Source organism: Homalodisca vitripennis, chromosome 6 (genome assembly GCF_021130785.1).
Source record: "Homalodisca vitripennis isolate AUS2020 chromosome 6, UT_GWSS_2.1, whole genome shotgun sequence".
Lineage (NCBI taxonomy): Eukaryota > Metazoa > Arthropoda > Insecta > Hemiptera > Cicadellidae > Homalodisca > Homalodisca vitripennis.
Genome location: NC_060212.1, coordinates 53,529,832 through 53,542,992, shown reverse-complemented (window position 1 = coordinate 53,542,992; position 13,161 = coordinate 53,529,832). Strand labels below are relative to the sequence as shown.

The 13,161-nt window shown below is 32.2% G+C and overlaps 1 protein-coding gene across 1 annotated transcript; it reads left to right on the top strand.

Annotated features, from left to right (window-relative positions):
- Positions 1-1,249: 1,249 nt before the first annotated feature.
- LOC124365187 (putative defense protein) lies at positions 1,250-11,797 on the top strand. Its single transcript, XM_046821139.1, has 4 exons — positions 1,250-1,365; positions 2,000-2,339; positions 10,361-10,452; positions 11,344-11,797. Exons 2-4 carry the CDS (start codon positions 2,001-2,003, stop codon positions 11,423-11,425), a joined length of 513 nt encoding a protein of 170 aa, XP_046677095.1. The 5' UTR covers positions 1,250-1,365; position 2,000; the 3' UTR covers positions 11,426-11,797.
- The last annotated feature ends 1,364 nt before the right edge of the window (positions 11,798-13,161 follow it).

Here is a 13,161-nt window from a genome sequence, read left to right as displayed (position 1 = left end):
AAATAAGGAATTAAAACATTGATAAAGGATGTAACCATAAATCCGTAACTAGCATCCTCAAATTATTTTAAACTGCTTTACCTTTTTGTACTCTTCAATTCCTTGTTTTATGAGGCAGTTTTATAAAACATAAAAATTAAGTACAGTTGTTATTAAATTGTTTTAATCTTTTTGTAGCTTGCGTGTTTTTTAATATTCAAACCGATAAAGGTAGGTAACCGAATACTTAACTATGGTCACATGGCATACCATTTGAAAGCCTATAAAATGGCAAAGTTTTTTAAAACACTTGACACATTCGTGTGTACAGGGTGTGGTAAAAAGATGGGGTTCAATGATATTTAAGTTTTTCTGAAACTTAGCAACTTTGCTATTTGAATCGAACTAAAGCTTAATTTTCTTTTCCTACCGTTTAAACCAATAAATTTTTCAAATTTAAAATTTAACGGAGAATCTAAAAATGATGTAGTTTGCTCTCGTCTATACGTGGCTGAGAAATAACAGATTTACGTACAAAAACACGGGTTTTTTAGAAATACTGAAAATAATTCATTTCAGGCCTAATTTTTGGAGTGAGAATTTTTATAACCACCATTGTATCACATTTACATTGCATTATAACCCAAAAAATTTTGTCACACCAAGAGCCACTCACCCTGTATGTATAAATATATATATTGTGTATTATTTAATTATAAACAAGAGGTGCCGATCATCGTTTAAGCTGTATAGTGTTTGTGAGGAACTTATAAAAAAGAATAAGGATGAGAGTCGATAAAGTACAAGGAAGATGGAACCGATAAAATGGGATACGGTCATAAACAGGATTAGAACCTGCACTATCTCCAACTCAGACCCAAAGTCAAATGTCTTAGACAGTTCAGCTATCGGCTCCCATCCCCGCTCAAAAATATCTATTAAAAAGCTTTAATCTTAAATATCTTTTAGTATTTTAATAGATAAAAAAATCTTGGTTCTATAGAAGTTGTATTAAATTACTTATAGCTTTTGCAAAATGTGGATTTGATTCGTGTTGAAAATAATGTGGAATAATGCGTTTGCATGAAATTAACTAGCGAAATCTTAAAAAAGATTTATTGGTAGGAAAAGTTAAAGCCACTAAAGGTGCTGAATCTGTATTTTTTATCAAGCTACATCGGCTAAATACGTATTGTGATAGCAATGAAGTAATAGATTATATAGCTCGGTATCGCTAGCAGCTGATTAGATATAGAGATATCATAGTTGTCCACTATCTGAGCGATGGTTCTCGGCTACGTGTTGTGGCTCATCGTGTCCGTAGCTGCCTTCAAACTTGTCCTAGCAGGAACATTGCCTGGTGCCCTGTTGTAGTAACGATCTAAGGTAAATATTCATTAGTGAACATGTTTAATTTGTGTGGGTAAATCCGTTAGCACTGACTACGTGTTATTAAAGTCTGTATTTTCCGTGGCTGCCCTGAATCTGGTCCTTGGAGGAACGGTGCCAGGTACAATTTTCTAGCAACATTCAGAGGTAAATAATGATTAATAAACAAGGTGATTTTGTATTTGTATATCTGTTAAGTTTTGTAATCTATCTAAAGTTAATTTGTTATATCGTCTGAATAATTTTCTGTTATTGTTGGACGTCAGTGCAGAGGAGTTGCTGTATAAAATAAATAGTGCATATTTTTTAACTTTTATTGCTTTATTTTCCAGGTATTGTACTGCAATTCTTACGCCATATTTCTTATGTTTATGTAACCTTATGATACTTCACAATTATTATGTTCATGATGTGCATTACAACTTCAAATATATTGTATAAATATTTATGACAGTTACATTTTTACTCTCTTTTATAGAAGAGAAATATGTAACTAAAGCAAACTTAAAATATACATTATTTACATAAATAATTGAATCGAAAATTTATTTGTTATAGTATAACTATTGATTTATATTTAGTCCGTTTACATATGATTAATCATAGAACGAACTAAGACTTTACCTTGCAGCATGCAAACTCTAGCGATGGTTTTGTGGACGATAAAAATCCTTCTGGAGGTCAAGGGTCAAGAAGATGAACTGTGGGATCTTTGGGCAGACAACTGCGAGTCCATGGTCCCCTGTAACCTGACTGAACCCCAGACCGACCCCATGCCCTACATAGTTACTCTCAACAGACCATACATCAACAGCGATCAGGCGGTGTACGTCTATATAAGAGCACTACCTCCATTGAGTTTCCAGGGGTTTATGATTCAGGCTAGGGACGACAAGACCGGTCAGGCTGTCGGGGAGTTCGACACAGACAACAGGAAGATCAGCGTCAATAATTGCTTCGGCAGACCAGATGTAAGTAGTATGATCAGTATATGTGTGTGTAAGGGATTTATTATTCAGGCTCGGGACAAGTCCGGTCAGACATTCGGTGAGATCGAAACAGACAACAGGAATATCAGTATCATCAGTTACTCGCCCTGCCAGATGTACGTATTATGATCAGTGTTTGAAAGAATCGCCGTAAATATTTCATTCTTAACATTATTATGAGGGTGTTAGGGAAATTCTGACCATTGATGATGCCAAAGGTAACACTCGAGAGTACAAAAAATATATACCTTAATTTTCCTAATATAATAGAAATATGTAATTGTAAACGCTTTTAGGAGTGTTCATACATTCTAAGTTAGAGTTACTACTAGATTCTCAAGTAACCCAGCATGGCTATATCCTTACAAGTTGTGATAATTCAATTTATGATGTGAATATATATTTATAATACGTACACTTTTGCAAACAAACATAATCCAGGAACGTTAAGTTTAGCTCCATTTCACTTCTTGGTGTACAAAACACGTTATGTGTAGAAATGTGTTCGTTTAATTTTAACCAATTGTAACAAGTAAGGTGTTAATAAATGGGTACGAGTAGTAGTTGTTCACAGTGTATCTTAATTCTTCTCATTGCAGTTCTGAACAAGCCCTTTTAAGGTTTAGCGTTTCTATTTAAGGATATTATAGAGATGATTTTGTTGTAAACCAGCTGCTTATTCAGTAACACAATCATAGTGAGTATATTCAGTGGAATTTTGAAACAGCTGTTCATTCAATTATATAATGGTAAACAATAACCATATAGTAGATCACCTAAAACATTAGAATAAACATGCTGTTTTAAACTTATCAAAGTTAAAATAAAATATTTTTGTTAAGTTTTCTGTAATTTAACTTCATAACCCAATTTTATAATTACATTCTAATTTTTAAGGAACCAAAAATAATATACCAGTACAGTAAAATTAGGGTAGCTTGTACTGATTTCATGTTTTATTATAAAACCTACAGATTAGATCAACCTTTAGATAAAGTTCCTTTAATTTTACTAGCTTTATTTAATGTGTAAACTACAAATTTTAGTTCTACAGAGGAATCTAACTATAGGCTCGTACTGGCAAAATAAAATATTATGAACACAATTTTTTACAATTGAAGTTACAGTGAAAAATTTAGCCGAATACAAGATACCTTATAATATGGAGATAATGGCGAATATCATAACCACATCTTTCCACCGTGCCATAACACAAGGAGACGTCACATGAGCAAAGGTCGTAGGTGTCTCGAGACGTGACAAGAGGCGGGTCGCAGTCGCGAGTAGAGCACCGGTAAAAGACGACGACGATCCCTGGCCGAGCAGTAGCAGCAGTGTGGGGAAGTACAATTGTTCTAACTAATTATATTACGTTTTTATAGCTATTTCGAGAAGTATGCTATAATGTGAATATACCTTAATTAAGTAACCCGAGGTCTTTTTGGGGTTTAGGGTTTGCCTACATGTCTTTTCGTTAGTATCACTTATTCAGTAAGAGGTTAGACCAGATTATTCCATATTTAAATAATAGTATTATTATATCAGTAATATATAAATTGTTATCTAAGTTTTTAACCATAACAGTCTAGAATCAGTTTATCAAAGATGACGAGGGAACTAAAATAAGTTCATCCAGTAGGAATAATATCGGTTGAATCGGATATTCCCTTCCTGATCAACAATACTAATTAATATAAAATTAATAACTATTATCATTTCCTTGCCCCCTCAACTCTCCAAAAGGTGGCAAATCGTGGTTATTTTATTCTCTTTCCAGCTTTAATGTTATTAATTATGAACAGGACTCAACAGTTGTAACATGTAAGTACTACATGATACTTCCTGAATAATAGTTGTTGGTATCCTGTTTAAATTTATATTTGTTACTAGAAAGAACAGCCTTAAATTATTCAAATTATTAAATTAAAGTTTGTTAATATTATAAAAAGTTTCTCCTAATTTATAGTTACTATTTTTTATAGAGTAAGAAATTGAGGAAAAAAGAAAAGATTGAATTTTATATCTGGTCATTCCAACAAAGGTATATTTTTTCATAATTAAACAAAAGCTGTATCTGAAGATTAGATTAAAATTCTGAAATGTAAAATGAAACATTTTTGTCAGTTTCCACAGTAATGAATGCACAATAATTATTTAATTGCCTCATTGAAATTATATATGAATCAATGTGACTATTTCACAAGTCAAGTATTAAAACTCTTTGTTTTTTTTATTGTAATATCCTGTTTCTGTTTAAAAAACTAACGCATTTATCCTTAACAATGGTTTACATTGTAATTTATTAATTTTATATTTCGAAACTTACTTGTTGGGCTTGGGTAGTAATTAATTAAGAATTTTAAGTACCTTTATTTGTCAATGATTCCTGCAAATAATATGATAATCTCTAAAAGAATTCTAGTTACACTAAATACATTGATATATATTAAAGACTACTTCTAAAACTTATAATGAATTGCTACTTTAACTGTAAATTACACTACATGCAATTAGTTACATGTTTTATTTCATATGTACTGAGATAGGTAGAATTAGGAAAAGGAACTGAAGTTGTTTGTAGTCATTTTATTGAAATATTGTCCTTAAATCACAGTCTTGCTCTAAAGGTGAAATTAAGTGAATAATTTGTAGACAGGTTGCTTAAATGTATTAAAAATTATTTTTTCATGCGTTTAAAGTAATACAATTATCGTGAGAACTACAATTAAAGTACATACAAATTACATTTTTTTATTTACGGTTGTTTGTGTCTCATGGAAACATTTTGCAAATCTTATCGAATTTATAAACCATAAGGGCAGTAAGCGAAGTATCTTATCTATTCCTAACATGCTCTACAATCTTGTTATATTCATTGTACGGTTATATTTGACCCAAAATAAACGTTTTTTGATTTTTAACTTCTTGTCGCAACAAACAACTGATTGACAACTTAAGCCAGATGTCTTTTATTGATTTTCATGTTTAGATAGGCACAATGATAGCAAGGGCACACACTGGAATTGAAAACATGTAACATTTTAAAATTTTCCATTCGGTTTCCTTTAAAAATACAATAGATACGTTAATTTTTCTATACTTAAAATTTTCACAACAAACTTAATAGTTATAGATTAGTATCACTTAAACTCCGATGAAAAATTGTATTGTTATCTCATTTGAAATAAATTGTTTTATATTTTTGTAAGATCATTACATCACACGGAACATAGATTTTACACATGTATATAAGGTGAAAAGAAGTATTAACCATTAGATAAGTAGGTATGTGTGATGTTATAAAAGCTTATGTGATTACCAGGCAGTGTAGAAACTATGAGGTTAAAAGCAGCTCTACAAAATAACTGTAAAACATATAATTCACCATTTGCTCAGAGTGGTTTTGTATATAAATTGCGACATCACACCCATAATTTTAAAGGTTAATAGTGTCTAGAAGTGATAAGTTTATTTAGAACTTTAAGTTCTGTAAGCTCTTTATAATTCTTTGCCATTACCGCGGTAAACTTGGAAACAAGGAAGCGAACACCATATTACTAACTATGTTTTCATCTAATCTTCCAATGCTGTCATTATTATATTTGGTAAAAAATATTTGTAATAAATTATAACGCATACAATAACAATTTAATTGAGAACTAGCGATTTAAATGTCTACAGTAAATCATTTATGTGAAAGGAAACAATAAAAATGCATGTGCTAGTTTTGACTAATATACCTATTACAATATTTCTCGACACAAATGATATTTGTGGGAAGAACTCCTTACAATTAATTAAGGACCAACATTTATCGCTGTTGCATCTGATCAGAAAAGGATATATTCCTTGTTCTTGTTTAACTAACAATATTTCCGAGACGTTGGTAGTATTTGTGTATTGATTAGTACGTTTGTCGCGTTATAAATACCAATATTTTATGCATGCAGGTATATTTAAAAAAATGAACGTGTCGAAGGAAAAACAAAATTTTCAAGGAAAACTAGAAGATGCGCCTCTGTATATTCGTTTCCCTCCCGTCCGTCAGGCAGTTTTTTGACATACACATTAACAGATAAACAAGCCAAGAAAAAATGTATTGCCTGGTCTATTGACCCAGCTAATATTTTGGAACAAATAGATCTTTACTTATAAACTTTATCGGCATATAACATGATAGACCGAATATAAATAGTAACACCACACTTAAGAAAAATTCTTAACTTAAATCCCGAGGAGAATATAAACTTGATGTGGTGCCACAAGGTGACATTAACTTACTGACTGATATTTCCACACCAAATTTTGAAATTTCCGACAATAACGACACCAAATGGAAAAACATTTATACTGGGAACTGCAAGCGCGATAGGTTCCTAAATAGCGACCGCTTAGGCACATTACAGCGCCTAAGGGGCTTGCTCTTGGAAAAACAAATTATACACTAATGTCTTTAAGGTCTAAACCTTGTATTATAGTTTTTTTACGTCTCCAGTTATATCTAAACTAATTATTCTACTGGAATGTTTATTTGTTCGGCTCACAATTAAAAAGATTTTTATTACCAACATATTAATGCTCAGAGGGAATCTTGGTTTGAGTTTCTTCATTTGTTATTAGTAAGTTTCTGTGTTCCTCTTCTCATTTTTTCACACATCATTCGGACTAATTGGCGAACTGTCCGGGACATCCACCGCTTGGTCTAATGTGTGTCTTATATAAGGATTCACCAGAGTGGTGGACATTCTGGTTCAATGTCCGAATCTCTTTGTTGTGGATCAACGGGATTTATATGAGTGGAAGGAGTTTTAATCTTATTTGCATTACAATTTAGCTGCATAAGTAGTTAGTCCACCTCTCTTGGATCCTTATTTATAGTTTTCTTATTTATTATTATTATTGTTGTTATTTGCTTCCATAGATGAGGGCAACTTCCACTCTTATAAACGTTTGGCGGCTGTCTGTTACTAGACGAGTGTCCAACAGCAAATCACACTACAATAATTTATTTTCCCCTTCACTACTCCTATAACTTTTTATCTTTCCCTATTACGAATAAATTGTTAGTTTTATTTATTAGAAGGTTTATAATACTGTTATTAATTTATTGTCATAGCTCTTAAGATTGTTCATGAAATAGCTAAAAATGGGCCTTAACGAGAATCCTTTAATTAGTATCGTCATTCACAATAAATAGGCGCGCGTCTTTAAGGTTATTTGCAAACGGGTAGTCAACTATGTTTTTATTAGTAAATTAGTCCATTAGTACATAAACGAGTGATTGACCATACCCTACTCTCCCTCTGCTCTAACAATTACTTGTTCACACAGTTAGGTTAGTGTTGTTTAGTTTTGCATGTGCTTTCATTGGTTCGGGTGCCTTTAATTCCAATATAATTAAATGTAGCATGACAGATGCTGAAGGTGAGTAGGCTTTGAGATTGTGAAGAATGTCCGAAATCTTTTTAGGATTACCAACGTTCACTCGTAATACTTATACCAACCCTATAGACTTAATTAATTTTTAATTTAAATTAGAGCAGATGGGTGTGCACCTTTGGTAATTCCTATCCTTACCTCGTACCAAGTCTCAAATATGTACAGTTTGATAAGAAATTGATTACATTTAATCCGATTGCAATGGGTTATTGGGTTAGTTTCCCAAAACAATGACTTGCAATCCAAGGTGAGTCTCAAACTTTATTTCACATTAATGACCGTAAACCATAAATATTGTTTACGAACTGTCTGGACAATTTTTAAACTTTACGAATTAATGGCAACTTGCCATTTATGGCGTCTTGACTCACCTTTTGGTACAACCCAAATAAAACACCCTTGCAATCGTGGGCTCAAAAACCGTTTGTTTACTAGTAGTATTACTTATCTAAGACTACCATCCTAGTAAAACCTATACCAAAAAACCCTGCCTTGGTGCACTACTATCTGCTCTAAGAGGCCTCTTCCTTAAAACGGATTTTCTGATTATTTTCCACCCCAGGGGGAGGTAGGAGTCTACGCTGGTAATAAGAATGCGTTTAATTTGATATAATCCTCGAGTCTGTTCTGTCCACGGCACCTGGTACTGTGCTCCCCCATTAATTACAGGTTCGTTTACCACCCAACTACTGATAACCTCACGACTGGTTGAGTCGGTCGCGTTAGTCACCGGGAGTCCCCCCGAAGAGACCCTGGAGCCTCGTCATGGCACGACGCCTGTTACATCAATATTGCGTCGCCTCGTCGTAAATCCAACCATGGGTTATCAGCTCCTCACTAGGAGAGGAGCCACCAAAATTCCGAATTGTTTGCTGGATAGGCATTTTATTTATTTTATTTACATGCTATAAAACAGGATTTACCCTAATAATATTATAGCAGTTCACAAAAATTACAAAACAAACATCAGTGGCTTGAGTTATAGCTCAAGTCCATAGCACAATTCTTCATTTTTGGCTTTACTTTACTTTTCTTACAGTAACTAGTGTAATATCATAAATATACTGTAATAACAATCTAATAAATATAATATAATAACAGTGCAATAAATATAATATAACAACAGTGTAACAAATATAATATAATAACAATGTAATGAATATAATATAATAACAATGCAATAAATATAATGTAACAACAGTGTAATAAATATAATATAATAACAATGTAATAAATATAATATAATAACAATACAAGAGTAGTATAATATAATAGTAATAAATAAAATAAATAACTAAACACCAACCCACATAGATAACAAAACAGCCCGGGGAGAAACCTATGGAGAAAGTTGACCTACGGATCTCATGACAAAAATGGCTTAGTATTTTTTTGAAAACATTCAAGCTGTAATGGTGAACGTCAATGTCGGACCCACCCAAGTATTGTATTATAATACCTCATCATCCTCAACAGAGGAAAGAATGCACGCGTCGCAGTGCGTCAATAGGGCAAATGAAACAAACAATTGTTCCTGCTGTTGAAGTTGGGCACTCGTTTAGTCTCGTTTTGGGCTCTCGTTTAGTTAGGCAACTTATTTAGTTAATATGATGTTCAACTGACATATATGGGTTTCTAAATCCATCCTCAATCCTAACCCATTAAAGGTCAATCTACTCTCGCGTCTTGTACACACAGAGATAGGGGTTGTGGTGCTAGCCGCGATATTATCTTTTCACCGTGCCATAACCCAAGTAGATGTCACATAAGCAAAGGTCGTACGTATCTCGAGATGAGACAAGAGGAGAGTCGTGAATAGTTTTACTTATTCAGTGGGGGATCAGTCAAGTAGTATTGCACATTTAAATACTATTATTATTATATCAGTAGTATATAAAATGTTATTCAAGTTGTTATTTATAAAAGCCTGGAATCAGTTTATCAAAGCTGACGTGGAAATAAAACTAAGTTCACCCTCTGGGCATAATACCGTTTGATTCGGATATTCTCTTCATGATCAACAATATAATATAAAATCAATTAATATAAAATTGATAATTTCCCCTATTTCGTCACGCCCTGAACGCTTCAATGTTCATATAAGTTATACAGAGGTCAGAATAAATTTATAAATTGTGGAAAATGTGTAAACTTATTTCTCCCACGTGCAGCGCAGACGATCAATGATTTTAATATCTTACTTATAAATAATTATGATTTGTTATATTGAATGAGTAAAATATCCAGAATAATTGTAAGAATGAGTTTATTACATGTGCTAATAACTACTTCTGTAGTAAATTAAAACAGTTCCGTAACACAGAAACAAGGGAATGGCTGAGATTTGCCATGAAGACACCAGTTTATTATTATAATGTTATTATTATATGCATTGTTATATTTATTTTTTATTTTCTAGGATAAGATAATAATGAAGAAGCTGAAGGAAAGTTTAATTATCAGTTAATTTATATAGAAAACATTTAAAGAAGTGTTGAGGTGTCTCGTATGATAAGTATTACGAAATATGAAATGTGAGTATATTAAGTATGTTCTATGGTCAGAGCACGGCCATGCACGCTGACAATTCCCCCAAGACGGAGGTGACGGCCAGATGGGCGCCCGAGGATGACAATGACGCTACCGCCACATTTTAGTGAGTACATCACATGTGTATATCCGCATGATAGTAGGAAGTTCATACACCGCTTTGTAACGCTAATGTCTTTTATATATAAAATAGAGAATTAAAGTTTATTTTTGGTCCCTTACTGATTGCTAGAACAAATATTTCGATGATCCAACTAAACCTTGGATTTTCCTAAATACCCTCGTTACGTTTATTATAGCTTTTATACCTTAACATTCCTACATATTATTTCCATTTATTATTCTTGTTTGTATGTTACATTTTCTTTTGTTCACATGTATTCTATTTTAATTTGGACTTTTAAAATCACATTACAAATCAAAAATACACTCACACATCACCTCCAAAATCCTAAAGTAGTGTCGATTACAAAAATGAATTTTAGTGTGTACTCAAATAGCACGTTTGACAGTAAGTACATCTGACTGTTTTAAAAGATTGAATAAATATATAAATAATAAACATATATATATATAATATTTATAATATATAGTACATAAATATATAAAATAAATAAATCAAGTACATTTGGCCTAATTTCCGTTTCTTTTAATGTACCGGAAATAAATAGCATTTGTATCCCCAAAGAAATGTCTACAAAACAATATTGTATCATTGATTTTATGTTTTTATAACCAAATAAATAGAACTAGGATCTCGTATTGTTCTACACCTGAGTATATAACAAGATGGGTTTCCTTTGTCTTCATGGAAACTTGTTGTACTGAAATAGTATTGTTGTATGCATCTTTATCTCTGTAACATACTAGGATTGTCATTACACGATATACAATGTTCATTAAAAAGTTAATTATTGTAACCATGTTGTCTATTATAATTGATTTTTAATGTATATTTTATTACATAATAAACCAATAAAATTTTTTCGTTTTGCAGTGTCACAATTGCTGAAAAGGTTAACCCTCTAGAGAGATTCTGGGCTTGCCAGCGTACGAAAACACTTCAAATTATCAAGTGACTTCTTGTAACCCTTTTGTCCTTTCAAGTACATAAACACTAAAATAGCTAAGCAAGAGTGATTGAACCAAAATAGAAGTTAATACTATTATTAGTTTAATTATACATATACCATTAGGAGTAATGTAATATAGAATAAGACAGATTTTAGGAAGCCCGGTCGTTTGACTTAATTATTCATTAATGGTATAAAGGGATTACAGTTAGTAGTTTTAATGCTAGTGCTTTCACAAGAATCTTATCTTCTCCACTCATGCAACGTTTAAACAATATAATTCCTGACTTAGTGCATTTAAACAATAGTTCATTTCCACAACCCAGACTTGCAATTTTATGTCACTTACTATAATATTTATATAATAATAATAAGAAGAACAACTAATAATAATCTACTATATATATATATATATATATACGAGGGCTGTTTTTTTTTCAACTTCCGATCGTGCCGCTAGATGGCTGGGCGAGCGGTATCGGCCAGCAATGCGCGGCAGTCGACTGCGCACCTCTCCCACTACAACCTCACTCAATTTCAGACGGCCGACGCCATTTCCAATTTATCTAGCGACACATAAACATGGCTACCATGATAGAATCTCCCGCCAAGTGTGAGTTGAGAAGTGTCATTCGTTTCTTGCAAGCTGAAGGGTTATCTGCAGCAGAAATTCACCGTAGAATGGAACGAGTATACGGTGAAAGCTTTATGAGTGACAGTGCAGTGCGTGATTGGTGTAGGAAATTTAAAGATGGACGAGTTGACATTCATGATGAAGGGGGCCAAGGACGAAAGTCGGTCGCAAACGAAGACCTCGTTGATCGAGTTGACCAAAGTGTAAGAAGCAATCGAAGGTTTACGATTACGGAGCTATCCAATCAGTTTCCTGAGATTTCAAGGTCAGCCCTATACTCTATCGTAACTGAAAAGTTAGGCTACAAAAAACGTTTTTTGTCACGATGAAGCGTATTCTATTGGAATTGCAAAATGTTATACATGTTATATTATTTGAAATGAACGTAATTGCTTTTTTTAGCGTAATGAATGACACCTTATACATGTATTTTGTGTATAGAAGTAATAATTTGTAGAGAAATGGGTCACATAATGTACATAAACTTACTAAGAATTATTCTGCATGTTGTGAAATAAGCGAGTTTTTTTATTGGCTTGGTGTTAGGAAGGAAATTACATTCTTTTTTTACGTTTTGTATGGTGATTTGTAACGTTATTACGTATATTGCACAATTATATAGACAAATGTAACATGTACAGTAGTATAAAGTGATAAGAATGTATAATATTCTTAGAAAAGTTACAAGTTTTTAAAACGTTTTGTTATTTCATAAAAATATATGTATTTGTCATAATTATTTATATAAATTTAGAAGTTTATTGCATACACTTAATAGTTATGTATAGCAATTGGACAAGTTTTACAGTAGTTTTTATAAAAGTAAGTCTATATGCTTTGTGTTGGTTCAAATACCGTACATTATTATATGTATAAAAATATAAATCATTCTTATAAGTGAATAATATTTCAATTATTCGTGTTTATTATACAGAACGTAATGTGTAATGATAAAAAATATCAATATACATTTGCAATTTTGCCTTTGTAAATGAAATATTAATAAATGTTTTACAAATAATGACGAATTACATTTCAAAAAAGAAATTTGCTATCGTCAAAACACGGGAAGATTACTCTGCGCGACAACGACAGGTACGTGAAATAA

Coding starts and splice junctions, on each gene's coding strand:
- LOC124365187 (XM_046821139.1), top strand. CDS start 2,001: ATGCAAACTCTAGCGATGGTTTTGTGGACGATAAAAATCCTTCTGGAG. Junction 2,340..10,360: donor ATTGCTTCGGCAGACCAGAT/GTAAGTAGTATG, acceptor TTCTATGGTCAG/AGCACGGCCATGCACGCTGA. Junction 10,453..11,343: donor GACGCTACCGCCACATTTTA/GTGAGTACATCA, acceptor TTCGTTTTGCAG/TGTCACAATTGCTGAAAAGG.